Raw genomic sequence first — 27,479 nt, forward strand, 5'->3', positions numbered from 1 at the left:
AGGGCATTTATTGAACTGCCAAATCTTATTTCCCATCAGGGTCTCCAGTTCCTTCATTTTTGAGAAGCAGTTGTGAAGGCCTATCAGCATCACCTGGGACTTGGTGTTATTCAAATAAAATGCAAATTGCCAGCAGAGGGTGAGCTTGTGGGGCTGAGTGGTGAAGGAACACTTTCCCTTGTTCACTGTGTCTCCATTTGTCCCAGTACACGGAGCAGCTCTGGGGAACAGACCTGGCCTTCAGCCTGCAGACACATTCTTATACTTTCAGAACAGTTTCAGACACATGCCACCATATGATTCTTCCAAACAAGTGCTAAGCATGTGTTTGGAGTTAGCCCAGGCCAAGGGCCATTTGCAATAAGTAGATGGGATGACTTTCAGGGTCAGGATTAAGCAATGTGGATATGACCTGTGATGAGCCAGCTGACCTCATGGTTAGAGAACAGATCTTGGAGCTCTTTATTTACCAGCATAGATGTAAACTCTGGAGATAGGATTAATCTCACTGTTTGTTTTTTCCCCTTCCAGGTATTCATATCCTGTCCCTTCTGAACATACACATTCTATTTACAAGAAATACAAGACTAAATCTATAATGCAATGCCGGTAGAAGCTTTTGGATATCTAGCCAACTATAACATTTCCCAGCACTGCTTTCATATAGAATGTTTGTGTAGAGTTTGTTACATTAATGGGCAGCCCAAGGAAGCCAACACAATGTGGGTGAATGCCATCAGCTGTGAATGTCCTAAAGGAGAGTACGGAGTAAGACTTGACCTGCAAAGGAAGTGCCTAGGCCTGGTCTAAAGTGACTGACCGTCCCAGTGTGTAATTTGCAGCTATACCTTCCTTCCACTGGAAACCCTACAATGTCAGAAGGTGTTAGCGTTCAAAAACACAATCACAGAGCGATTATATGCGGTGCTTTTTATTAAGAGCTCTGGGAATCGGGGTATATTCAACCCAAATCTGACTCCGACCATACATCCGAAATGATCGTGTTTTATACTCTATCGTTACATAGCTTTCATGTTAATTATTAAACTTATATTGTTCTATTGTATACATAAATTTAGCCCCTCTCTGAATTTCCAACATAGTTTCTCACTATTCTTCTTATGGTTATATAATAATTACATTTTAATTACTAAACAATCATCTCATCTAACAATTATATAATTTATCATACTGCTTACGCAGGTGCAGTTGATCTGGGAAAGCACAAAGCCTAACATTTTAGATTCTATCTTTAACTTTTTCCAGGGTTCCACTATCAAAGGCAGCCTGTAGTTTGCAGAGATTTCATTTGGATTTATCCACTCAAATTTTATTTACTTTCACTCTTCCAACTAATACTCTCAGCTGGATATTGCCTTGCCTTTCAAAGATGGCACTCATCACTAAAAGGCTGATTTATCAAATATTTCACAATTCACTAATAGGTATATCTCACTGGTTATTTTCTATGGAAGGACGAAGCAAAAAGAATGTTTCTAAGAATGACTGCACTCTTTCCTGATTTCTGTGGAAAAAGAAATTTGTTAATAACTGTTGGGATATAATTTTAATCACACAATGGGCAATAATTTAATAAAATGCAATTCAAAACAATAATATCAGCCAGTGACCTGTCATTTTTCAGTTGGGTTTACAATTTTTCCCATGAAGAGGATGCTCTGAGTGTAGTGATCAACAATCAACAGCAAGAATGGATGATTGAATCTGACAATGGGAGGAAGAGAATGAGGAAGAAAATCTATGCTGCTGGCTGCTGCAGCCTCTGTGCCATTCTCACGGATCTTCAGCATGGCCTTGTGAGTAGCCTACAATAAAATACAGCAAGAATTAATGTATGTGGAAGATGTGGTGTGAAATTATTCAAATTGACCCAAAGGTAATTTAACTGCTGCCTTTCACAAAAATTGCTGATAAGGCAGGAACCAGGAAGAAGGGCACTACAGCCTGTTGTGTGGTTTTAACCATTTTGTCTCAATAAGCAAATATTTACACATTCAGTGTTCCTCACCACAAGTGCATCAACACAGACCTTAGCAACTGCACACTTTGTGGAATTAATTGAAAGTAAAATAACCAAGCAAACTCCCAGGGAATGTCAGTTTCAAAGGGAAAGGAAAAAGGAATCCAGAACTGCTCTGTAAGTATTCCTAACAGCACTTGCGCACAGTTTAGCCAGGAATTCAACACTGCTACCAATTTTTTTGTTATTGTTGGGCATTTAAAATTTTTTTTTACTAGCCCCAAAATGCTAGAAAATTTTAAATTATGTTTTCTGAATGACTGTAAAAATGCTAGTTTTTATCTTCCCAATGTTTTCAGGGAATGGGATGTTTTCCTCGAGTCTGGTCCATTTTATGTTTTTAGCACTCAACAGAGTCTTCAATAGTAACAGCAATTTCTAAATCCTTTAAAATTGTAGAATGCATGTTAGAGAAAGTCCACTTTTTCTGTCAGTGTGCTGATGCAAGACATGCACAACTCCTAGTTACCCACAGGCACCACTTCTACATGCAGAAGATATGTTGTGTTTAGTTTCCTGGTTAATTGCCAAACCCATCCCTCCATCTACCCTCCAGTTTTGCTTGCCACAAGAAAATATCCCTATCTCCAGATCTTGGAGAAGTCTGAGGGAGTTTAAAGGGACTTTATCAGCTAAATGTTCTATTTCAGAGTATCAGCCAGCCCTAGCAATAAGTACAATTTCACAGGTGAACTTAGGGTAAGGCAATTGGGTATTAAGGAAACCATGGATGGTTGTTTCTGCTGATAAACTTACTTTTGAAACCTTCACATCTGGGTTTCCTGTGATTCCAGATAGATCAGCCCGATTTGAAAACACATCAGTTACACCCAGATTCATTAAGATCCTCTTTAAGTCATAAGTGCCTGAAATGGAAAGTTTTGGAATATGCAGTTCCATCCTCCTGTCAATCCAAAAGCAAAGTATGGTAGTTATTGCAATCAGATTCATAACTTGAAGGTGGTTCTTCTGTGCTACAATGATAGTCTTTTCAGCTAAGAAACATGGCAGGAAAAAGAAGATAAGAAGATGTTGGTCTGGAGGATAGAAAAGTATGGAAGGAGAAAGATATCAGATCATACTTCTTTTATGATTCTGCAACACAGTCTCTTTGTGAGACACTAAAAAGTAGTGCACCCAGCATTTTTGGGACAAAGTTTCTTTTTCTAACCTTGAAAGTTCTGCTTTTGGAATTCACACCCCATTCTCTCTGAAGGATCTGACTGCTATGTTGCAGTATTACCACTCAGTATTTTGTCTGAGACAAGGGAAATGGTGATACTTAGCATCAGCTAAAAAAAATGTATGGGGAAAAAAGAATTAAATTTTCCACCTCAGAGATCTCTCATCACAAAGTAATCCTGATTCTAATTTTTTGCTGAAAATATCAAATAATTTGGTCTGATCCTTCGTACCTCTTCTGTTGTTTAAACCTCCCTTCAAAAATACAAGATAGAAACTGTAAAACCTGACCATAGCATTTAGACTTCAGGTTCTGACTACCTCAAATCATCAAATCAAAATTCTATATTTACCGTCGTTGAAGAGATCTTTCCCAGTTAGAAACAGTGTTTTTTGTCAGGGCATGTTCCAACTGTTTCAATTTTCCTTTATTGGGCAGGATAAAGAATGCTGTAACATCTCCCTTGTAAGGAATCTGCACCACCTTGCAGGACAGCTTTCTGTCAGAGTATGCTTTATAAAATCCATCTCGAGCCATCATCTCCACTTTAACTGAGGTCTTTGCATTCACATAGAAAAAGTCCTTGTGAGTCCCCTTAATATTGAAGGGATTTTCCCAGTAAGCTTAAAAACAAAAGAGAAAGAATGGAGTTGAATACTTATTTCAATGAGGATATATTAATATTGTCCTGACTAATGTACAATAAATAAAACCATATCTGAATATTTACACTTGGAGATAAAAAAATACTCAAAGTTTATTAAATATCTTATTATTTATAACAACTAAATACCACAGGTTAAATTTTGTATGGGCTTGTACACAATCTTTCTAAGTCAGATAAATTAAGAAACTTCATCATGTAACCTTATGTTTTATTTGAAGCAAATGAAAACTGACCAGAATCCAGGGATTTACTGTTTTCAGAATTATGCTTGTAAAGCAAGTTTCACAGCAGATGTCTAACTTTTAAAAGTTAGCATGTTATGCTCTTCACATGGTTTTTTATGTGTTTTTCATCTTGTAGCACTAAGGAAAAGCTCACATGCTAGAGAAACAAACTTTTGGACCTGAACATGACTGTAGTATGGTAAATGGAATAGTGCCTCAAGGTCTTTAGTCTTCAAAATGCTTTGCTCTGTATGTTTATTCAACTGAATTTTCTATGATATTTTACTGTGTAATAAAACAGGTCATTCACTAAACAAATAGACTGGGATTATACCTTGCATTCTGTAAGTATGGTTTTTTGGCTTTTTTTTTTTTTTTTAGATGTTGAATTGAAATAGCCTAATTTAAAAAATAAATAATAGAATGTAAACTCCACAATATTCTGGTTACTTTATAAGTTTAAGCCTTCTCCCTTGCCCTCCAGGAAAGAAATTTACTCTGGTATGGTGCTCAGACTAGGAAACCTGAGATTAGGTCACCCAAATTTATAAAGTATATAAAATAAAATATTTTTGTATTTTGCTAAAACTTCATAATTTCCAAATAATCTGTTCTGGGTGGGAAATTCCATGTATGTCCTGCATGCTGCTACAAATGAACACCCAAGAAGAAGTTAATAATTTCCAAAGCAATACATTCAAATACTTCTTGGGATGTGTGTAATATGATGACAAGGTGTAGAACATTTGGATTCCAACTCCAGAGGTACCTACCCATGTAATAGTCATGGACTGTAAGTAAATTAAAGTTTTAGGCAATTTTTGTTAAGCATCATCTTCAGATTTTAGTTTTCTCCTTCACACATACAATGTGAAAACATTTTGATTTTTAAAATACTAAGTAGATGAAGTCTGCCAGAATAATTTAGCAATACATGAATCTGTTGTGCTCTGGCAATTCCCTGAACCTGAATATTGCAAGTAAATGAACTTTTATGCTTAGAAGTCTAAATATGTGCTAGAAAAATTTAGATGCGGAAGAGGTATCAGAGTGGAAAACTTTCAATTTTTTTCATAATAGTCTCATTTGAACACATTCACTTAAAAATTATTCAGAAATAACTTGGTGTACTTGTTTTACTTCAGGTGAAACAGCACAAAACAGATGCATTAAATAGCATCTGTGTAACTTACCTTTGAAATAAATGTAGTTAACAATTACCATCAGAGTGTTTGGATCAAGGTCCTCAAGTATTTGGTTTATATTCCCACAGGTTTTATTCTTTACATAATCATTGATCTCTTTTTTAGCTTGAGTGGAATTCTGGAAGCTGCTGGAGACAGCTTTTCCTCTGTACAGTGTTTTGATGTCCCTCAGAAAGGTTTTCATTGGCTTGAGGCGTTTGTCCATGAACAGGGCGCTGCCCATGCTCAGCTGCACCTGGCTGCCGGGGCGGCTCAGCAGGCGGAGGAGCTGACCAAAGCCGTGGTGGATCTCCTCCTTCTGCATGCTGGTGAGGTTAAAGGCCAGTGCCTCCAGCAGCTGAGCCTGGCTGCTGCCTCGGGAGCCCAGGGCCACAAGGGCAAGGGCAGCAGAGATGCTGACTGGGGAAAAGAAAATGTTCTTGTCAGGCTCTTGAGAGGTTGCTTGCCTGTAAAACCGGAAGGCAAAGTCTGTGTTGCTTGGGATTATTCTTTGGCAGGACTCAAGAGGATCTGCATCAAGAGAATACAGCTCCTGGGGGTCAGTTGCCTCAGGCTGGTCAGTGTGGTGATCAGTCTGGGTCAGACTGTGGGCACTGAGGTGAAGCATGGCCACCAGCAAGCACAGGGGGAGCATGGCCTTCGTCATTCTTCACAGATACTGCGTGGACAAAGAACAAAAGGTCTTGGATGCTGGAGGTTGGCTGTATCAACACCTCATCTTTTATTTCTGTCTGCTGCTGCTGCCTTCAAGTGGAAATCACTGTTATGTCCTGACCTCCTCTTTTGCTATGGAAGCGTTTTTTAAATCCTTGTGCTTTTGAGTTTACCTGTAATTCCTATTCATTGCTGCCTATCTCAGCTCTACTTTACTCTAGCTACAAAAGTTCCTTGTTAGTGGGAAAAAAACATGTGAGTATTGAAGAAAAATAAGAGTCCAAGGGAGAGAAGAAGTGAAAAGGTGCCCTTTTTTTTTTATGACAATGCAACACATTAGAAGCCTTCTGATTAATTATTTTGTGCTTATTTCCTAAGACCTCCAAGGACTATTATGCTATTAGGGTTTGAATGAGTTTTATGTTAAAAAAAAGCAGTGCTACAGTGCTATATCAAAGGAAAACAATATGAGATTGCAAAATTCAGAACTGCTATTTTCTCTCATTCCTGAGTCATTTTTACCATACAAAGTGGCTAATCATAAGAGCTGGTAAAATTTTTCTGCTTCAATACCTGATTAAATTAGAATATGTTTGTCTATTTTAAATGACCACTCATGTGTCACCTGTCTTTCAGACGGGTTCCTTCTTGTGTGTATCCCACATCTGGTCATAGGGAATGTGAGACCGTAAGTGTGGACTTGGCCTCTCCTGTCTTTCCAAGCTTCACATCAGCAGGAAAGTATCCTTTTGTAAGTTAAATATGCCTAAGGCCAGAGTAGTGCTCAGCAGCAAGACTGGATCAGGGCATCTTGGACATTTGTAGTGACTGTGATCACTTTTTGTCTTTGTTTGTTTACTGCTTTCTCTTTTACCAGTTCAACCAAGAACATGCTGGGTTGATTTGTGGTGCCTAAGATGGTTAACCTGTCAGATAACAAGTAAAAGCTATTCCCACTAAAAATATGCTACCAGTGACTAGAAAAGCTCCAAATAGCCTTCACCTAATGTCCTGCTTGTAACAGATCAGCTTCAGGTAGAAGATCACAAGCTACCTGCTTACCCCCTAGTCAATGGTAAAGGCACTCAAAAGACATGGGTTCAGCAGAACAGGGGAGAGGTTTACTGGGATTCTCTCCACCCTGGGACAGCACTCTGACCACCAAGGTTTGGGTGAAAAGGAGCCAGCTTTGCTCTGTGTGATCTGGGTAAGTTGGAATTTACAGAGGACATTGGCATAGCAAAATCAGTTTGTGAATTCTGAGTCATCTTACTGTGAGCAAGACACTTATTCACTTCAGTTTTGGTTATCTGATTGTAAGCTTTAGGGGAAATTAGTAATGATAAATAAAATTGACAGTTGAGAAGTCAAAATACTTCTGTTATTGAAGCATACTTTTTTCTAGATGTTTTTGAGCTATTTGGGATAAATATTCAGAGCAGTTATACTTTGTGGAGCTGCTATAATGAATCCCCAGAATTTGCTATTCAGTATTTCTTAAGTTCAGCTGTCATTTGAGTACTTAGAAACTAGATTTCACCCTTGAAAGCAGATGTGCTTTATGACTCACTGAGCTAAATACCATACAGCTGGGTCAGAGTCATTAAGATAAAGTTAGCTGGGTACTTACTTTACATTCAGAGGACTCGTGCTCTCAATGGTCTGTGCTGTTTCTTGCTGCTTTACTAGTACTGCTGTTTTCCTCTGTTAAACATTACATGGCTTCAGATACATATTTCCTGGAAGCACAAAGCTGAATGCTGATGAGGCCGGTGTTCCCTGACCTTGTGTGCATGTGTCCACATCCCTTCACTCCAAACAGAGCAAAGACCACTGGGCCCAGGCCGGTCAGTAGAGTACAGTGTTACATCCCAAAGGGTATGCAACTCCTAAGCAAATATTTATTGGAAATGATATTTTGGTGTCAAGAGCACAGCACTCTGCCCTGTGTGCTGAGATGAATATAACCATTTATCTTTGCCCAGCATGAAGCAATGAGTCCTCTTGGCCTTGTAAATAAAGAGGGCACCTCATTCAGTCTTGTAATGGTCTCCTCACAATCATATGATTCTTTCTGGAGCTCTGTTAAGGACCTCCTAGCCCATCAAGATCTGAAAAGTACTTAATGTAGGTTTCAGCACTTGAAAAAGCTGTATAAAATATGTACCATCACTCCAAGTGCCCAAAGACAATACTGAACAAATGCAACTGCTGTAATGTATATGAGCAGCAACCTAGTCTCAAATACATCACACAATAGCAAATGATGGAAGAGAGTAATCCAGAAATATTAACCAGTAATAAATCAAGGCAGTATCAAACTGTGAGTCTCACCCTTCTTATAAAGATGTATTTCCCAGGAATCTTCCAAAGGAGGGTGAAGATAAGTGCTGTGAAGCAGGTTCACCACCATTCACCAGTGGAGGTGCTGTTCAGATGCATGGTTTGATCAGCCAGCCAGGAGAATGCCTGCTTAGTCCCTCTATGCCTCTGCTACACTTTGCAGGACTTGTTCAGCAAGGAGCAGCACAATCCCCTTGATACTGTAGAACCAAGGAGCTGTGTATGTAAAGCTGTGTAAGCACGGCAGTTCCCAGCTGTGCTGCTTGCAGAGGTTGTTCTGTACCTGCTGGGATCCATGGCCTTGGTCATGCAGATAAGGTCCCTGCATGGTATTTACAGACTCAACACTTCAACCCTTTTTTTTTCATTTTCCTTTTTTTTTAATTTTTTTTTTTTTATTTCAGAATATAGCTTAATTCTGCAGGTTTGCCTTAGATACAGCCAAAGTTTGCTGTTAAGTATTTCAATTTTTGAATTTGTATTTTTTCTTATTAGAGTACCTCTTACTGCTGTCCCTTGGAGCACTTGTGTCAGGTGGGGCTTGATGGAATAGCCTGTTTTCTTTTTTTTGTCAGCCAAACACAAACACTCTGCAATTAAATTGAATGAATGTATTAGCCAGAATTCCTGATGGTTCAAGTGCAACCTTTCAGGGAAAACAAGAGAAGAGCTCATGGTGCTCCAAGAAAGGCTGTTGGTGGTTATGGACACTTCCTTAGTCATAGTGTTAAATATGTGTGTTAAATATTTACAGTTCTGTTAAACATTGCATGGACTAAAAAACCTCCAACTGTCTGAGGCCACAGATAAATGCTGATGTAGCCACGCAGAGAAGGTAGAAGTCAGTGCTCGCTGGGCCAGCTGGCTTCAATGTTTGTTGTCCCCAAACATGCATAATAGCCATCTGCTAACTCTGAAGAGGAGAGGTCCATGGCCAGGAGCAGCTGAACTACCAGATACACATCCCCAGCTTGTTGTCAGCTAGTGACACAAGGGCTAAGGCATCTCCTGAAGTGGGTTATGGCCTGCACTGGGGCTTTAGATTTTTGATCATGCAGCTTGGTCACCTGCTTCAACATGGCACTAAGAAAAGCAGATCAGAAGAGCTAATTAACACATAGCTTGTTTTTTTCCCCACAAATGAACTCGGCAGCAGTTCAGAAACTGTCCTACATTCAGAGGCTTTCTTTGAGCCTTGGTTTGGTCACAACAGAAGAAGAACCCTGGGCAGTGGACTCCACTGTGCAGCTGCAGGGCCAACCGAAGCAGAAGGTAGCAGGAGAGAGAAGAGACAGTGCTGTAGAGAATGATATTGCAAGCATTGGGGCTAATTCTGGATTCACTCTATGACCCTGAGGTGAACAAAAACATGCTTCAGTACAATGAGAAAACTGTGTCAGAGACACAAACACAAACGTTTTGCTGTTCAGACATTTATCTGTATTGTTGTATATGTTGACATTCATCCCTCTTGTTGAAAGTCAGCACAGATTGATTTTTGAAACTCTTTAAAAATCTGCTTCTCTTTGTTTCAGGTATCCTTGTTGTCATGATGTGGTGGCTTGAAAAAGAGGTTCATCATTCTACTGGGAAGGTCAGAAGAGGTTCTCCAAGCCAGCAGCTGTTGCACCCCCAGGGCCTGCTTCTGGAGACAGTAATGCATAAAGCATGCCTACCCTGTTGCTTTGTTTTACACCTTAGTTCCTTAAAAATTTGACTCTATTCCTATTATTTTATTCAAAATACTTCTTTTAAAAAATACCTAGCTCCTTTCATCAGCAAATACTCAGCATGCCTTGCCTGCAGCCCCAGCCATGCCCTGCTGAATGTAAGGCAGACCATCACTCTATAGAAATATTTTCTCAGGCTCTTAGAAAACTCTCCTGTAATTCTGGGCACTCTGAAGGAAAAGTAATGGCACTGTCTCAAAGCAGCAAAATGTCAGCCTTGGCTGAGGAAGGACCTGGACAAAGTATTTGCAGAGCAGTCACAGCCACCCCACTCCAGATCCATAACATCCACCTGACAGAATACACATCTGGTGTAGATGTGAAACCCTCTCTGTTGGCTGTCCCAAGGCTGTCTTCATGTCCTGTCCACTAAGACAGTACTTGCAATACCAAAATTCACCATTGCTTACCCTGGCACCAGATTCCAGCTGAGAGGATGTGGTGCCTGAGGGGTGGTGGCTCTGGGGCAGTAGTCAGTGTTAGCTTGAAGAGCTTACCTAAAGTATGGCTTGAAGGCATACATGGCTGCAGTCAGAGTTTCCCATTAATTGCTATTCTTGCAACAGGACTGAAAGGTCTGCCCAGCCCTGGCCTTCCAGTCAGCAGGGAAGGAAGAGGGATGCATAGAAGGTAAGATGCACTGTTTTGTCATGGTTCACAGAACAACCTTTCCTGCATTTGTTTGTGCCCAAAAATATTTTTCTTAGCTCTGTTATCCCATTTGACAGAACCCATGTGCTCATTTATACTGTAGATGGAGATTAATGTCAGGAACTTTTTGCTTTAATGAGTCTTTATTAATTTGCATAATTTGAGAGGTAAACATATCGATTTCAAATTATGATAATACAAGCTACAGATGATGAATGGTTTTGTAAAATTGTCCAGGAGGAGCATAGATCTATGATTCACATGTCAGTCAAAAATAATATAGCAGGAGTTCAGTTTCTGTCTGACATTAACATCATTATTTCAGGATAATGAACTTTGTATTTAATAATTTTAAATGTATTCAAGATTTTCTCTTAGTTCATTAAACTCTTGAAAGTTTCCCTTCTATGTATTGCATTTCTTGAATCTGAGAAGAGCCAGAATTTATGTATCAAATACACAGTTTTCTGTGTTGTGTGGAAAATATACTTCTTAAATATGGAAACAGATTTCTTAGATCCATGTTTATGGACTAAACAGAAAATGTTCTAATAATAAGTCTGTACTTCATGGATACATTTGGCAGATGCTTGAAATAAATGTTAAGGTGTTTGTTATATGCTGGTCAAGTCATGTTTTTATCCAAGAGCCATGTTGTTACTAAAAGAGTGCAATTTTAAAGCTCCAACTTTTAAAGCTCTAGTTGTGCTAGTGGAAAGTTTGCCCATGAAAGTGTTACTGGTCCTAAGTAGTTATGTATTTTTTTAGGAGTAATGATTAGCTTACAAGAGACTTTAGAAACAGTGTAAGACATGCAAACACAGGCTCTGGATGGACTGAAATGTCTCTCAGTGATCTGCTTCATTTTTCTTGTTAGCACACTTGAGAAAGAAACATAATTTTGCTCTTAGTTCTAATACAAACACAGGTCGTGTGCAAAGTCATTCTGATCTGATGTATTATGTTTATCCTTTCAAGAGAGACAGCCGTGTTGATTTTTGTTATTGATACTAAAGAAAACTCTCCCCTCATGTTTTCACTTGGCTTGGGCTGCTAGCACTGCTGAATTTCTGTAAGCAGTTACACAGTGGCTGTTCAATGAGCCATGCCTAACAAAGTAATAAGGTTTAATTAGCCCAACTTAATCTGACAGTGTGCTGCTGGCACGCTATCTGTTTCTACAGCTGCTAGTGATGCATGTATGCATATGAAATAAAGATCACTCCTTAAAATTCTTCTTTGCTTCTAGTGTTGTGTAATAGAATTTGAAGTTGTCTTCTCCTACGTTCTCTGCTTCCCTCTGTACAATACAAAAACAGATCTCAGTTAAGCAAATTGACGTTTTCTTCAGTTTGAATTTGATAGAGGCTATTTTCAAGCTACACTTTTCATATTCTTGTTGTTTAACCACAGCAAAATTTGGATCACACAAGAAAGCAATATCTGTGTAGCCAAGCCCCTAATCCTTAATATCACCAACATGTAAAATTTTTTTAGTGTGCAAAAGCTCTAAGTACAGCACACAGGCCGCTTAAGGCAGCACTAGGTCTGCACAGAGATAATAACGGATTAGAGTTTACAGCATCTTCCTTTATACTTTAAAAACATGATCTATACTTTATTTTTCCCCAATGATGTTGATATTCATCATGCCTTACATGGATTTACAAACTCAAAGCTCTGAGCCAAGGTTTCATCAGTGAATTTTTGCTACAGACAGTTTAACCTACAGCTGTGATCAATAACAACTGCTGAGTAGTGGGAAGACAAGATTCAGCAGCCCTGGCTAGTGCAGCCTCAGTGTGCTTCCCAGTAAAATTCAGGAGGTCTTTGTGAACATCCTGCAAAGAAAGTGGGCAAATTTCATAGGAACAGAGGTTGGACAGTAAAAGTGTAAATGGAGCTTGCTCATGGAGTGGCTCCCTGGAATGATTTCATCCGAGGAATCCCAGCTGAGGGACTGGAAACAGACCTACCTTGTGGAGAGCAGGGAACTGGAAGTGACAGAAAGAGGCTGAAGTGAAAAAGTAAGGGAGAAGTTCTGTGTTTCTCTGACAAAACACATGTATGCACTTAGTAATAAAATCTCATTCAACTTCTGTCCTGCTGTGTTGTCCAATGGTTTCTTGCAGCAAACTTATAATCAATATAGCAGAGAAACATTAAAACTCAGGGATGATAATCAGGCATTAAAACATATTTCTAAAACTAGATCTCTATATCAAGTATTTTACTTTTCAGGAAAATATCATCAGCAACCATCCCAGTGTGTTTTCCCCACAGGTTTTGTGCCTGTGTAGCAGAATCTTAGAATCAAAATCTAGGATGGAAGAGACCTCCGGGGGCCATCTAGTCCAGCCCTTTTCACAAAACATCAGATTTCTCAGGTACATCTCTCCAAGCACAGGAGCACATTTTGCAACTTCTCTGGACCATGTCTTCCAGGCTCAACCACTGCATGGTAAAAACGTGTTCGTTATTAGAATTGTTTACATTCAAACAGTTCTCTTCTCTGATCTTCAGTGTTTTCCAGCTCCAGCATCCTATATCCAGCATCCTATATTGTCATGATCCAGGGACTTCTGAGCTGTCATTTACAGAGAAGCCATGACATTTTCTCAGCTGAACTTTGCTTAGCATTAATTGAGAGAAAGCTTCCATGGATCTTCTGCTCTTCCATTTATCTCAGGGGGGGTTCTTGGTGAAGCATAATCCACACGGATGCTTTATCCTCCTCCCCCCCCCCCCCAGGTGGGCCTCACAAAAAAAGACTCAAAGGAGAAAATTAAATGTTCTTGTCACCTGCTATTGCCTAGATTTGCTTGAAAAGCCAAAATTTCTGGTGCTTGCCTTCAGTAGAGTCAGGTTGTGACTACACTGTTTTCCAGGAGATGTAGGTAATTTACAGCTCTTGAGAGGCACTATTCAGTGATCAGTTAGTTTATGGGATTGAAACCCTATCACACACAGTGAAATTTTTATTTGCTGGCTGTCATTTACAAGATAATTAGGAAGGGAATTAATGTCTGAGTGAGAAAGCATAATGAAAATTTCCTACCTCTGCACAGCAAGCCATCAATATTTTTTACAGAGGTTAATTTTATCCTAGTTTGGACTATGAACTCAAAGACATTTTAATTAATGTCTTTGAAGTAGTTTCTAAAGAAAGATTGGAACACCCAAAAAATCCACAGAGTGCCAAAAATAATTCCTCATTTTTCCCACAGAAATGAGTTACAAGACTTAGAGTTCAGTGGCCCTTTCAGTGCTGCCAGGCTCCATGAATACTGAAGTATTTAGAGAGGCTATTTTCCCCTTAAACTTCTCTTGACATTTCATCATCTTCCCCAACCCAAATTCCATCTCCATCCAAGGCAGACATGGCACATCCAACTGGAGTGCCTTGGAAAGAAAATGGAGCTGGGCTTCTTGGGGGATCAAGGGAAGAACATTTTGAGAATCAATGTCAGTAAAAAAAATTAGATAAACATAGATTTTGCTTTTAAATATAGAAATAGAAGATATATCTGGCTGTTCTTACTGCCTCTGAACTACTTGCTCTTTTAATTTTGCTGTATTGAATTAAATTAAGATATGTATCTTTGGTGCCTTTATCTGCACAGCAGTACAAGTATAGAAAAAAAAAAGCCTTTTAGAGAAATAAGAATTAAACTGTGTGTTTACCCCACCAGTGGTTTTTGACTACTCTTTTTCTTAATTTCTTTCTAGTAAAGAAATGGAAGTATTTCTTTAAGGAACCCCCACGTTATACTGCCCAAAAACTGGCCAAAAAGTGAGTAATTTCAGATGGGAATAGGTCTGAGTTTCACTTATGATTCATAGCAGTGTATTGAATGAGTTGGAGCCTGAACTAAAGACTGGGTTTAACAAATAAAAAAGAGAAAGGGAGCCATCACCTCACTAAGCCTGGCAGGGAGCAGTCTTTGAGCAGATAAAGGTGTGGAAATTACTGGCAGTTAGAACAGATATAAATGTCTCAGGAAAGAAACTGCTGCAGTGCTCTGCAAATGCTACATGTCTTGGTGCAGGGAGAGCACCAAGTGACACTGGAGTGGAAACTTAACACAAGGGCAGAATGTTTATTCCCAGTGTTTCAAGTTTCAAAGCCTTAAAGGCTTTAAATGTGGCCAGCATGTAACATCCAGTCAAACTCTGATTTCCCAGCAAGGGAAAAGCAGCAGTGCAGCTCCACTTGCATGGGTCTGAGCCTGTGCCCTGTGACTAAACATCTAACTGATAGAGGTGAAAACTTTAGTGTTAAATCTTCTCTCCTACAATAATTTCCTTTTTTCTCTTTCCATTGGCACCACTTTCTGGCTTATTTATGCCAAAAACTTTAATATCTGCTAATTAATTTACAGTCAGGCCTTAGAAGAACTCGAAGTCTGCATTGCATGGTGCTCTGCCCGGGCAGAGGAGTTAATTAGGCCAAGAGTACTGTCAGGCTGCTCTTGCCTTTCTCCTTTCCTGTGTCATGGCAGCTGCAAGAGCCCCCTCAGCTTAAGCTCCTGCTTCTCACAGCAAAATGTGGCTGTCTTGGTAATTCCCCTCTTCCTCACATGTACTCCCCATGGACCTCTGCTGTTTATTTGGGAAAGAACAGGTCTCTTCAAGACATAACATGTTTCTCCACAGAACCTCCAAGAATATTTCTGTTTTCTCACCATTTCCCAAGATATTACAGTCCTTCCTTTGCAGAGGGGTGATGTACTTTAGCACTACTATCAAACCCACCCTTAGGAAGCTGAACTGTGAGTAACATGTAACATAAACTCTCATTTGAGTCCTATCTCATGTTCACACCTCTTGGAAGATGCCCCTTAGCCAAGATGTCCTCGCTGCCCTTTCTTTTATTGCTTGCCTTCACGCAATATAAAACAACTGAATGAGAATGTGAAAACAATCCTGGAGGCTGTAAAGAATCTTCTGAGGAAGATTACTTCCTTTTCATCTTTTTTTCAAGGCAGGCAGCTAGTGGTTTAGGTCCTTGAAAGGTATTGTGATAAAAGTCCAAGATGTGTTTTTCAGTTAACACAAGACACTTTTGGGTCCATTTAAACTGGAGAAATCTCACAAGCAATGTCAAAGTAAGCTGCTCTGAGGGAATGAGAGATTTGAAGAATGGGTTGGAAAGCCAACAGCCTCAGCTAGAGCATGCTTTGCTTATAGAGCCATCCATTTCTAATCGATTTGTAAACCTATTTCTTTCCCAGCCCCTTTTCCCAGATGAAATAAGAAAAATGACCAAACCATGTTGTATTTGAAGAAGAGAAATACAACCCTTTTCAGGCCTTTGCAGGAGTCAAATAACCACAGATATTTTTTGTCTCCTGGCCAAATGACAGAGCACAAGTCAGGAATCTAATATATAGAACTATTGAGTTAATATTATGGCTTTCCATTAAGAAGGCTTGGAAATGTTTGAGTGAAATGCATTTTTTTATTTTGCTTTGGCTTTCACGTTTTGTAGTCTCCTAGTAGGCAGTGCTACAATTAAATCCACCCCATTCCAGAAGCCAGGTTGTCTAGCAGTGTTTCAGTCTCTCTAATACTTCAAGCCTATTAACTGTCTCTTGGAATTCATCTACATGCCAAGAAAGGTTATCAGCCTGTGCACACTTTGTGCAGGTACCTTTTCTCCAGGAGAAGCATCTGGGCATCCATTGCAAGCTGCCACCTGCACTGACATCTCCTTCCTTACCAGTCCCATCTGGGTGGAAGCTCCAGGATTCCCAGGGCTGTCTCAGTAGGCACTCTGGTTTTGGCTCTGAAGGAAGAGCCCACCTTTACAGCAGAGACCAAGAGCACGCAGCACTTACCTGAGCTGTGTGCCTCCCAACATGCCCTGCCCACGCCAAGTGCTACACCACATCCAGTGTGACAATCCCAGAGTCATTTACATGGCCCTGGCAATGTCCCCTCCTCACCAGATCGGCTCACAGGTGTCACAGACATTTCTCCACAGAAATCCTTTCTTTCAGATTTCTGCGTCTTCGGGAGGCCAGAGACCCCCGAAGAGAAGGTAAACAATTATTATCAGCTGCTGGGGAATGCAACAGGAACACCTTGATTGGCTCATTTTCTATGTTTATAATTAAGGGCCAATCACCAGTGCAAGCCAGGGGACTGAGTCCTTGGCCACAGCTTTGTTGTAGATTTTTTTTCTATCTCTTCCTAGCTAGCCTAGCTGCTCTGCAAAACCTCTCTCCTATATTCTATCAGTATAACTATAATGTATTATATCATATATTAATAAATCAAGCCTTCTGATTCAAGAAACAAGATTCACCGTCTCTCTCTCACCAGCTGCGCCCACTCAGGCGTGGTAATATCTGGTGACCCGATGTGTGAGAGCAGAAATTAATCTGATAAGACCAGAGGAGCAAATTGCTGCACTGGGTAAAAATCCTGTATGTGTAGCATTTGATGGTTGCTCTGAAGCGATCAGAAAGTGGATTCAAGCCAGGAGCTGAAGAACTGAAGATTTGGACAGAGTTCACAGCCAAGGCTGACCACAAAGAGAACCTTCTTCTGGAAAATGATCAGGAAAGATGATGGAAAAGAGCAGCAGACCTGTGGAGCTGGCCAGAGCAAGCTGGACTCTTTCAAAAGGTACTGTTCACTTTTCTATCCCTGATGAACCAGCCCTTCGTAGCTTGTGGCTTTTCGTATGGCAGACACATGCCTTGCCAGAAGAGATTCAATTCTCCCCTTCAGAGGAAAAAAAATAGCCCTCTGGAAACATTGGTGCAGGGAAGATGGTTTCCTTTTGTCAGAAACAGATATCTATGAATTCTTTCGATGGGCAAAGCTTTTTGGGTTCTTTGCTGATGTCTTATATGCTTTAGATGTTTTTGTCTGGGAGTGCATGGACTCCATTATCCAGCGCGTCTACATTGAGGGACGCGTGTTGCCTTCTATCTACCCAGCATTTATAAAGCTTTTCCCAGTCCTGAAACGCAGAGCAGCTTGTTTTCAATGGATTTCTGATTGTTATGGCCAAGCTCCGTTTCCACCACCCTTGGCAGAAGACCTGGTGGGTGATGACTTTGGGCTTCCCCCCCCCCCCTGCTTTGCGGCGGGGGGGGCTGAAACTTCGCGGCGTGAAGAAGTTTTTTTTACTCTTGCTCTGGAGCATGCTCAGATGGAGCCTTCTCCTCCCCCCCCTTCTCTCTCTCCGGGGGGATTGGAGCGGCCGCTCAAGCCAGTGCCGGCCTCTCAGACTCCGCCTCCTTCACACATGGGGGCGGCACCGGTCTCTGAGGCTTCCTCCACGGCCCTGCTAGAGCTGTCACTCCAGGAGATCCCGTCTCCGCCTCTCCAGGAGGTCCCGCCCGCGGTTTCACCGGCCTCCCCGCCCCGGCCAGAGCCTGCGTCGGAGAAGGCCGAAGAGACAGCACTTCCGGCGATTGACCTGTTGTTAAGCAACAGCGACGCTCCGCCGTCTCTCCCAGCTCCGCTGCTGCCTGTTTGCGCTGCGACGGAGACTGCGACTGCGCCTCCGCAGCGGACCCCGGAGTCAGCGGCAGAAAACGGCGTTGAGCCCGCGGGACCCTCGGAGCAGCCCGCGGTGGATCCTACGATCAACGCGGTTCCCTCCCCAGTTCCGGCTCCCTCCCCGCTGCTTCCACCGGACGTCCCAGCAGTCGCTCCGGCAGGGGGTCTCTCCTTCTGTGGAGCGGGGGCTGCCCGCCAGCTCACTGTTGTGGCAGTCCAGCTGCCTGTTTTTAAGATCAGCATTCTTGGCGGTTTGGGGGTGGTTTTTCGGGGATTGTCCCATGGAGGCCGCCGCCTCTCTTGTGCCCTAGTGGCATGGGGGGGCAGGTGCATCCAGAGAGTTCTGCCTCTGATCCCCAGCCCGGAGGGGATGGGGATGATGCCACGGGGTGGATGAGAGACAAACCCGATGCATTGCAGAGGGAGAGGGCACAGTTGGAGGAGACCATAGCTGGTTTGCTGTGGGAAACAAACATCTCCAGACCCCAGATGGGATTGCTGGGGAAGGCTTCTATTTCCCTGCTGCTGGCATGCCTCAGTGGTTTAGGGGAAAGGAAGCATCTCACTACCCGTGCTGCCATTGTGCTGGCAGCAGGGTTCAGGCCTGCGGGAATGCAGAGCCTTCCTTATGGGTTTGGCCTGGGCCGTTTGGCTCAGAAAACTTCTGGGCCGGGCCCACTGCGAGGCCTCCTTATGTTTTTGGGGATTCTGGTTTGTCCTACTGGTCCGGGTCCCCCTTTTGTGAGCCAGTTTTGGGGTTCCTGGTCCAGCATGGGCCAGGGCCCCCAGGGCCTTTCCCTCTCTGGCACTGCTCTGCCCAGCTGCTGCTCTTTTGCTTTCAATAAAAAAAAAAAAAAAAAAAAAAAGAAAAAAAAAATTAAATAAAAAAGATTGAAAATAGCAGGCAGCAGCTCTGAAGCGCTGAAGCATTGAAGGGCCAGAAAGGACATTCCAAAATTGTACAAATTGTTTTAAATTGTTTAAAATTGTATTAAGACTGTCAATGGTTTTTGATAACTATTGATGGAACTCTTTTGCAGAAGTCTGTTTCAGGACCAAAAGGACTCTCAGATGTCCAAAAGAAAAACTTCAGCTGATGGACTGTTCCTGAAACTCAGCTGCATGGACTCAAATTCTCTTTACATTGTATTTTGCAATTTTCTTATATTGTAGGATTGTTTTAGTGATTTGTGAGTATTCTATATTTTATAGGTGAAGGAATTTCCTGTTCATTCCACATCAGCATTTTTCTTTTATTTTATACAATTTAGAAAGGTGAGGTGTCACAGACATTTCTCCACAGAAATCCTTTCTTTCAGATTTCTGCATCTTCGGGAGGCCAGAGGCCCCCGAAGAGAAGGTAAACAATTATTATCAGCTGCTGGGGAATGCAACAGGAACACCTTGATTGGCTCATTTTCTATGTTTATAATTAAGGGCCAATCACCAGTGCAAGCCAGGGGACTGAGTCCTTGGCCACAGCTTTGTTGTAGATATTTTTTCTATCTCTTCCTAGCTAGCCTAGCTGCTCTGCAAAACCTCTCTCCTATATTCTATTAGTATAACTATAATGTATTATATCATATATTAATAAATCAAGCCTTCTGATTCAAGAAACAAGATTCACCAGCTCTCTCTCACCAGCTGCACCCACTCAGGCGCGGTAATACACAGGAGCTCATGGGTCCCGAGGGGCCCTGGCCTGCTGCTCAGGTGTCCCTGAGCATGGGTGATTCTGCTGCTGGTAACTCATTCTGATATGCCAGGAGTATGCAGGGGGCATTTGAGGTTACCAGTGCTCTTTGAAGGTTGTGGGAGAGCACTGCTTTGAGGCATTTATCTATCACATGGATTTCCTGAGCCTAGAGGTTATTGTGATTAGCAGGTGATGGATGCTGGCTATGAGGATCTTGGCCATGGCACCTCCCTAGCTGCCAAGTTCCCGATGGCTATAGAAGCCATATTTTCTTCCCCAATTAATCACCAAGTTCTTCAAAAACTGAGAAATTCACATAGTATTTCCCAGAAATATATGTTAATTACTAATTGTATGACAATTAGTAGAATATCAGAAAACAAAATTAAATACATGACACCATAGAATTGTTTGGGTTTGGGTTATTGAAGATCATCTAGTTCCCAACCCATGCTGTGGGCAAGGACACTTTCCACTATACCAGGTTTTCTCAGGGCCCCATCCAGCCAGGCCATTGACACTACCAGGGCATCCACAACTTCTCAGGGCAAACCAATTCAGTGCCTTACCACCATCACAGTAAAAATTCCATCTTAATATCTAATCTAACCTACTTTCTTTCCATTTGAAGTCATTCCCCCTTGTTGTGTCACTCCAGGCCCTTGTAAAAAGTCCCTCTCCATCTTTCCTGCAGGGTCTCTTCAGGTACTGCAAGGCTGCAATTAGGTAACCCCAAAGCCTTCTTTTCTCCAGGCTGAAGAATTCCAGTTCTCTCAGCATTTCTTCAGAGGAGAGGTGTTTCATCCTTATTTTATGCATTTAACACAAGAGTATTACTTGGTCTTTCCAGCAGAATATGTAATTTGTTTTCAGCCCATGACATTTCAGGCTGTTGCTTCTGTAATGTGCTTTTAGATTCTCCCTAGTGGGTGCTGTACAACACTGGGAGCAATGACAGACCTGTGCACTGGCACTAACCACTGGCTGTTGGAAATATGTAATTTTCTTTTATACCTCAAGCATACTATTTCTCTCTCTGACACCACAACAATATACAGTTTCCTGATTTTGCTTGTTCCTTCTTTTATTATCTTTAACACTACTCAAAATTGCCTCTGGTTTTCTTCCAATGTCTGTTGAACTTCACATAATTTGTAGATAACAGTTAAATCTATCTCCACCATGGGTTAGTCTGGGTTTCTGACCTCCTTATTTACATTTTTAGTCTTTGTTTCCCTTCTGGTTCCTAAATATGACAATAAATACAGTTTACTACTATTTCCACGCTGCTTGTTTTCCTTCTCTCCTTATTTCAATGTGTGCTGTTCCAAAGTTTCTGCAATGTTGGCAATTCTTTTTCTGTGGCTGCTAACCTACCATGAGAAGACTGCTTTCAGCCTTTACAGACACTGCTTTGATCCACCCCATCCCTGATTTCCCTCAGGGTCTGCACAGGCAGGGCTGAGGCTGAGGTTGCAAGCACTCCCACATCTCATCTGTGTGTAGACACCAGTGCAGGCTGCATTGGAAGGTGTCCCTTGCACTTTGTCCCTCATGTGGCTCATCACCCCAGCTCCAGCCTCCAGCAGTGCCCCTGCACTGAAGTGGCCCATCACAGTACTTGCATGCAACAGCAGCAGCAGCTCTTGACTAGCTAGGACCAAAGTCCTTCCCTGGTTACTCTGAAGTTTCTTGCTCACAACACTCACAGCCAGAGAGCCAACCAAGAAACAAAAAACCATGGAAGAAGAAGCAAAAAAGAGGCAGACTGGAAGAAGAAACACTGTCCTGAGCAAACCATGACTGCAGTGGGTTTGTGACAACATAAATGCTGACATTTTTGGGGGGGGGTTGTGCAATCCTTCTGGGCTCATTATTGACTACACAAATTTGCTGCACATTTGCAGTGAAAGGCATGCCCTGTTTTTTTGCCAAAATGGAAAGAAAACCAAGGCAAGACATGTACAGTTCCTGCGCTTGTCTGAAGATGGTTCCTTAACAAGATATTTTCTGGTCATCCAGTTCTTAAATCAGCTTTATTTTTGTCTATCCACTTTCAAATGAGTTAAGAGGCAAGGCTACTTCTCAAAGTGAGTTGTGATTGGCAAAATAGCACTCAGATATTTTTTCCTACTAACAAACAGAGATTATTGATCTGAGGTTCATGATGAACAGCAAACAGGGTCTCTTGATATTTGCCTACAGAGTTATTTGTCATTGCAAAGCTGGACTTTGACAGCTCATCCTGAGTTAGTCCTGAGATTTGGCAAGAAGTTTGAAATGATCTTCTGTAGAATAAATTTATCTGTATTTCACCTAGACCAAGTCCTTATATGTTTAGAGGCATGAAGACAACTACTTGCTACTAAATATGGAACATACTAAATACAGTTATGAATAAGAAACTTTTGTCATTGATTTATGTGATTTTGAGGAGGTTAGAAAAGGTACAAATATGAATTCCTAGTCTGCTTTTAGTCTATAACAGTAATCCACTGCTAACATTTAGAAAAGTGACTTCTGAAATATTTTCTGTATTTTTATGTGTGTTTATGATAGCTTAAACCAAGTTAACAGTCCCCAGGAAAGCTCTGCAGTTCCTACTGAGAAAGTGCAAACTTTCTGGAGTTATAATTTGCATTCCTCCTTTTTTCTACCACAATCTGTCAAGTCTGGAAAGTGAATATCGAAGGCGGCATCAGTAGAAACAAGAAATGACAGTGACAACAAATCTATGAAAAGGAAACAGGTGCTGTGTCATGGACTACTCCATAAGGCTTTTATCTTGAGGTGTTAGCAACAATTGTTCTATTATTAGGATAAAACAAAAGTCTTTTTTCTGCTATGCATTCCTTCCTTAGTAGAGTTTAAATTACCTGTACAGCAAAGCAGCCTTCTTGTCTCCATGCCAGGGCTTCTGCTGAGGAGGAGACAGAGGAAGGCAAGCTAAACCAGCTGCACTCATCAGCCCTTTCCATTGGTGGTGTCCTCCTTCTCACTCACTGATCCTGCATTTTCATGCTATGCTTGTTTATAAAACATAAAGAAATTAATGAAAATTCACTCCAATATTAAAGAAATCTGCATCTAAGTGTATTCATCAAGGGTTAGTGGCTTAAACAGACAGGACTTAATAATTTGTGCCTCATTTTTCCTGTTTCTCCTTTCACATGCACACCCTTTGACTGTACAGCAATACCTACATCAATTGGAGACTTTGAACCAGCTGAATACCCCACAGGAGCATGTCAGAAAGGGCTTCTTACTAAACTGGTGAAAAGTGACTTGTATTTCATTAACACTGCATGCTGTATTCAGGTGTAGGCTGTGGGAAATCCTAGTGACTTTTGGACAAGGAAAAATAATTTTTGTGTTGTAAGGGATTAATAAGGTTTCTAAGGATAATGGTTGAAAGCTGAGCACTAGCACAGAGTGGTAGGCATACATAAGTGTTTCGCTGGATCACAGGAATTTGGCCAGTGATGTGCATAAGTTTCGTCAATCAGTCATTTTTCTGAGGGTTTACAATTTTCCCAATGAAGAGGACAGTGTGGGTGAACTTATCCAGAATCAGCAGGAGGAATGGTCTGTTGAATCTGACCCGAGGTGGACGAGGAAAATCCCCAGATCTCCAGGTAATCTCCTTTACCGTGGCCCCGGCCGCCTCAGTGCCATTCTCATGAACATTCAGCACAGCCCTGTGGATCACCTGCAAGGAACAAAGCAAACAGCCTCCAGCTGACCATCCAGCAAGAGGAGAGCAGCCTGCCACCCTCTTCACTTTGGCCAGGCAAAGGGAGCCCTGCCTGGAGCAAGACCAAGCAGCAGCAGCATCTGGGAAGGTCATCCCCAGTTGCTCCTGTTCCCACTGCAGCACCAACAACCATCACACCACCCAAGCCATCCTCCTTCACTGGTTCTGCAGAGTAACCCTCAAACTGCAGGCAGCCAAAGAGCACTCAAGATGACTGATGACAAGAAAATCTGGAAGCAAAGAAACCTGGTAATTTAGCTGAGACTCAATTTTGTCTTTGGCAGCTTTATGTATTATTGTGAATTTACCCTGTCATCTAGCTGAAAAAAATAACTTTTTGAGAACACTAGAAGGGCAGGAATAACAGCCCTTTGCCCTGTGTAGGAAGAATTAGAGGAAATTTTACCAAACCTAATGCTCTACATTTAGATAATTTTGTTTAGTAGCCAAAAGAACATTTAATTATATGTATGTTTTCATCCTCATCCTCCAACCATGCCTTTCTAACCCCTTGTAAGCATGTTTGGCTTCAGGTTTATGACAGACAGGGCTTTCTTTGCTTCCAGACTGGCAGCTATTGGAGAATGAGTGATGCTTCAGAGAGACTGGGATAAGCTTTTCATGGAATATTATTGTCAGGTTCCTGGGAACAGGCAAATCCTGTGGCTGCTTTCACACGCAGACTTACTTTTGAAACCGTCAGTCCAGGCTCCTCAGTAATCCCTGAGAGATCAGCTTGTTCAGTAAACAGATTGACCATACCCATTTGTTTGACTATATTTTTCACATCATAAGTACCAGAAATAGAAAATTTTGGAATGTGCAGATGTATTTTTCTGTAACAAACAACACAAATAGGGACAAATCATCATCTAGGCAACATTCCTCAATGACTTCAGTATACCAAAGTCATATTTGTTTTTCTAAGTATTTACAGCCTTCTCTGAGGGTTCAGATAGCACTTCTTATCAGGTTAGCTACTTAATGTGGAGGATTGGATAGAATAAGCCTGTGCTAGTTCCTTCCTCTGCAGTGGGGTTTGAGGAGTGGGGTGGAGACACAGCTATACCAACTCAGAGGCAAACAGAGCTACTACTGCCAGGTAGGAGGGCTTTTTCAAATGATTGTAGCTAGCTGACCTAAGGCTGCTCAAATATACAGCAGGGCCTTGGCCACCACAGAAATAGCTGCAGTAATGGTTAATTAATCCACTTTTACACAGAATGCCCTCAACAGCTACTCCATTGCAGTTTCCCAGTGCCTGCTTGAAACAAAGGTCTGTTGACCTCATCAGGGTGCTAAGTAATTTTTGGTTGAATCAGGAACTTAACCCAAGATTAATCCCAAGCTCAATGACCTATTTGTTCACTACCCATAGCTCTTTTTAATTTTCATTTTCCAGCTAAGAAAAGGGAAGTCCATCATAGAGTCAAGTAAGTCTATACATTAAGTGTATAGAGTTCAGTCATTTGATGTTTTGTCTTGGTGAGATAATCACAACTAATCTGTAATATGGTCACCTCTCACCTTAGCAAAAAGTCTTACCTGTCTTGGAGGGACTTTTCCCATTTTGTTACAGTTCTTTTCAAGAGGGCATCTTCTACCTGCTTCATCTTCCCTTCATCAGGCAAAATAAATAATGCTGCAACATCTCCATTGTAAGGAACCTGAACCAGCCAACAGGACAGCTCTTCATCAAAGTAATTTCTGTAGTAACCCTTTCGATACATCATGTCAACTTTTACAGATGTTTTCTGATCCACAAAAAAATCCTCCTGTTTTGTCAGTGCTGTACTGAAGGGTTTCTTCCAATGGGCTTATGACAAAAAGAAAATGTGTTCAGTGGAATACAAGGAGGAATGGTCACAGTGAATAAAACAGGATGTGTTTCCACAGCCTTCCTTTCATTAGAGTAAATATCCTTTTCATGTTACTGCATCCTCAGGTGTTACAGCATTGAGTATGTATTTTTTTAGGTGCTTAAAGACAATTACAGACAGATAATACTGAAAACACCACCTTCACTACAGCATGAGTCTATGATCACATGCAAAATTACTGAATTCAATAAAGATATTTGATTTAAAATTTCATTAAAGGAGGTGAGGAAATATTTTTACTGGCAACAAATATACATGGGTTTATAGCTATACCTTCCAGATATTGAACATGATTTCCTCTATTTAAAATATTTAATTTTTTTCTCTTTTCATTCTCTGTAATAAGAATTACCTTTGCACCCTTTGATATATCTTACCTTTAAAGAAGACATAGTTAATGAGAACCATTACAGTCAAAGGATCAAGATTTTCCATTAGTTTAACTATTTTCCCTTTTGTCTTTTCCTCAATATAACTGTTGATCTGACTCTCAGCACCAACAGAGTTGTTAAAGTCAGTAGAAAAGACTTCAGATTCATAAAAGCTTTTGACATCATCAAAGAACTTCTGTACTGGTTTTAGTGTTTCTTCTATAAAAAGGGCATTGCCCAGGCTCAGCTGGAACTCACTATCTGAACGGTTCAGCATGTGGAGGAGTTGGCAAAAACCTTCATGTATTTCCTGTTCCTGAGTCTTTTTCAGGTTAAAGGCAAGCCCTTCCAAAATCTGTGTCAGTGTCACAGCCTTGGCACCAAGTGCCAGCATTGCAAAGGAAGCAGAGATGCTTATGGGTGAAAAGAAAATATTTTTGTCCATTGCTTCAGATGCAACCAGCTTGTAAAAGGAAAATGCAAAGTCAGCATTGCTGAAAACTAGTTTGACAAAGGTTTTGTTCTTAAGTGGAGAAGCTTCTTCCCACTGAGAATTACGTCCTGGGTAATATGTCCCTTTAGCATCATCCTGCTGATTACGGTAGTGAGGATGCTGTTGATGCAGGGCAACAGTATGCAAACCAACTAGCAATAAACACAAGGAGAAAGTGGTCTTCATTTTTCTTTCAGCTGTTTCTGCAAAAGAAATAGACATGCAAAACATGTCATGGAAATTAATTTGTTCATACCATGTCCTCCAGTAAAGTAAAATGATGCTCTCAGAACACACCAATTCTCCAAAGCCCCCCACACTTATAATTTGCATTTCTGATGCATGTCAGTGTTCCCTGGAAAGAATACAACTCCACTATTGATATTTTTTGTCTAGTTCTCTTTCAAAAGAGGTAATTTAAAACTTTTAAAAGTTTATTAACTTTAATATTAGCATATTCTTTTAAAATTTTTAAATAACTGGAAGCTTATGACCTTTTCCCAAGAGTAACTGGCATGAGTGGGTTTTGCACTCACTACTGCATGAAGGTTACTGCAGCTCTGTTAGTCTTCCTCAATTCATCAAATAATTGGAGAATTTAATCTGTGTTAAATAAAAATGTGATATATGCATAGATCATACTATCCAGAACCAAAATTACAAAATACTCTTACAGTTCCTTCAAAGGTGAAAGACTAGATCACTAGTCTTTGTGGTATAAAAGTCTATAGTAATTTCTATTGTTTCCAAATGCAATTTTTACTTTATTATGAGAAGTATCTTCCTTAGTATCAGTTCTTTCTGGCTTTTGAAATGTATTGATTTTTTTCATAAGAGGTATATTCCCTATTTACATGTACAAAGGCACCACTCCCAGGCAACGACCCCCTCAAAATGAAGTACAAGAGATCTAAAGGAAAACTAAAAGGGTACTTACATTGCTACAGCTTGGTCTTGTCTGCCCATTCTTCTCTTCAATACCATTAAACAGAGTTAATGAGAGCATTCTGTTAATCATTAATTAGTTCAAATAAAACTTGCCAGTGAGGATGCCAGGGAGAGTGCATGA

The 27,479-nt window shown here is 41.0% G+C and overlaps 2 protein-coding genes across 3 annotated transcripts; both read right to left on the bottom strand.

Annotated features, from left to right (window-relative positions):
* Positions 1-915: 915 nt before the first annotated feature.
* LOC131559008 (alpha-1-antitrypsin-like) lies at positions 916-7,721 on the bottom strand. The gene is made up of 5 exons (XM_058807195.1): positions 7,605-7,721; positions 5,309-5,978; positions 3,577-3,847; positions 2,798-2,945; positions 916-1,826 (listed from the first exon to the last, which is right to left on the bottom strand). Exons 2-5 carry the CDS (start codon positions 5,964-5,966, stop codon positions 1,635-1,637), a joined length of 1,269 nt encoding a protein of 422 aa, XP_058663178.1. The 5' UTR covers positions 5,967-5,978; positions 7,605-7,721; the 3' UTR covers positions 916-1,634.
* Positions 7,722-21,918: 14,197 nt separating this feature from the next.
* Positions 21,919-27,393, bottom strand: LOC131558555 (alpha-1-antitrypsin-like). Of its 2 annotated transcripts, XM_058806376.1 has the most exons (5): positions 27,348-27,393; positions 25,924-26,613; positions 25,212-25,482; positions 24,355-24,502; positions 21,919-23,621 (listed from the first exon to the last, which is right to left on the bottom strand). In XM_058806376.1, the coding sequence occupies exons 2-5, from the start codon at positions 26,594-26,596 to the stop codon at positions 23,415-23,417; spliced, it is 1,299 nt and encodes a 432-aa protein (XP_058662359.1). In that variant the 5' UTR covers positions 26,597-26,613; positions 27,348-27,393; the 3' UTR covers positions 21,919-23,414. The 2 variants fall into 2 exon arrangements, with proteins under 2 accessions (XP_058662359.1, XP_058662358.1); XM_058806375.1 differs by lacking the exon at positions 27,348-27,393 and having other exon boundaries at positions 25,924-26,641.
* Between the last annotated feature and the right edge of the window lie 86 nt (positions 27,394-27,479).

The sequence above is a fragment of the Ammospiza caudacuta genome, chromosome 6 (assembly GCF_027887145.1).
Source record: "Ammospiza caudacuta isolate bAmmCau1 chromosome 6, bAmmCau1.pri, whole genome shotgun sequence".
Taxonomy (NCBI): Eukaryota; Metazoa; Chordata; class Aves; order Passeriformes; family Passerellidae; genus Ammospiza; species Ammospiza caudacuta.

Excerpts from the sequence above, each read along its gene's own strand:
- LOC131559008 (XM_058807195.1), bottom strand. The coding sequence starts at position 5,966 with ATGACGAAGGCCATGCTCCCCCTGTGCTTGCTGGTGGCCATGCTTCAC. Across the intron at positions 3,848-5,308 it reads TAACTACATTTATTTCAAAG|CTTACTGGGAAAATCCCTTC; the intron begins GTAAGTTACACA and ends TTTGTTTTTAAG. Across the intron at positions 1,827-2,797 it reads CAGATGTGAAGGTTTCAAAA|GCTACTCACAAGGCCATGCT; the intron begins GTAAGTTTATCA and ends ATTTTATTGTAG.
- LOC131558555 (XM_058806375.1), bottom strand. The coding sequence starts at position 26,641 with ATGTTTTGCATGTCTATTTCTTTTGCAGAAACAGCTGAAAGAAAAATG. Across the intron at positions 25,483-25,923 it reads TAACTATGTCTTCTTTAAAG|CCCATTGGAAGAAACCCTTC; the intron begins GTAAGATATATC and ends TTTTGTCATAAG. Across the intron at positions 23,622-24,354 it reads CTGGACTGACGGTTTCAAAA|GTGATCCACAGGGCTGTGCT; the intron begins GTAAGTCTGCGT and ends TGTTCCTTGCAG.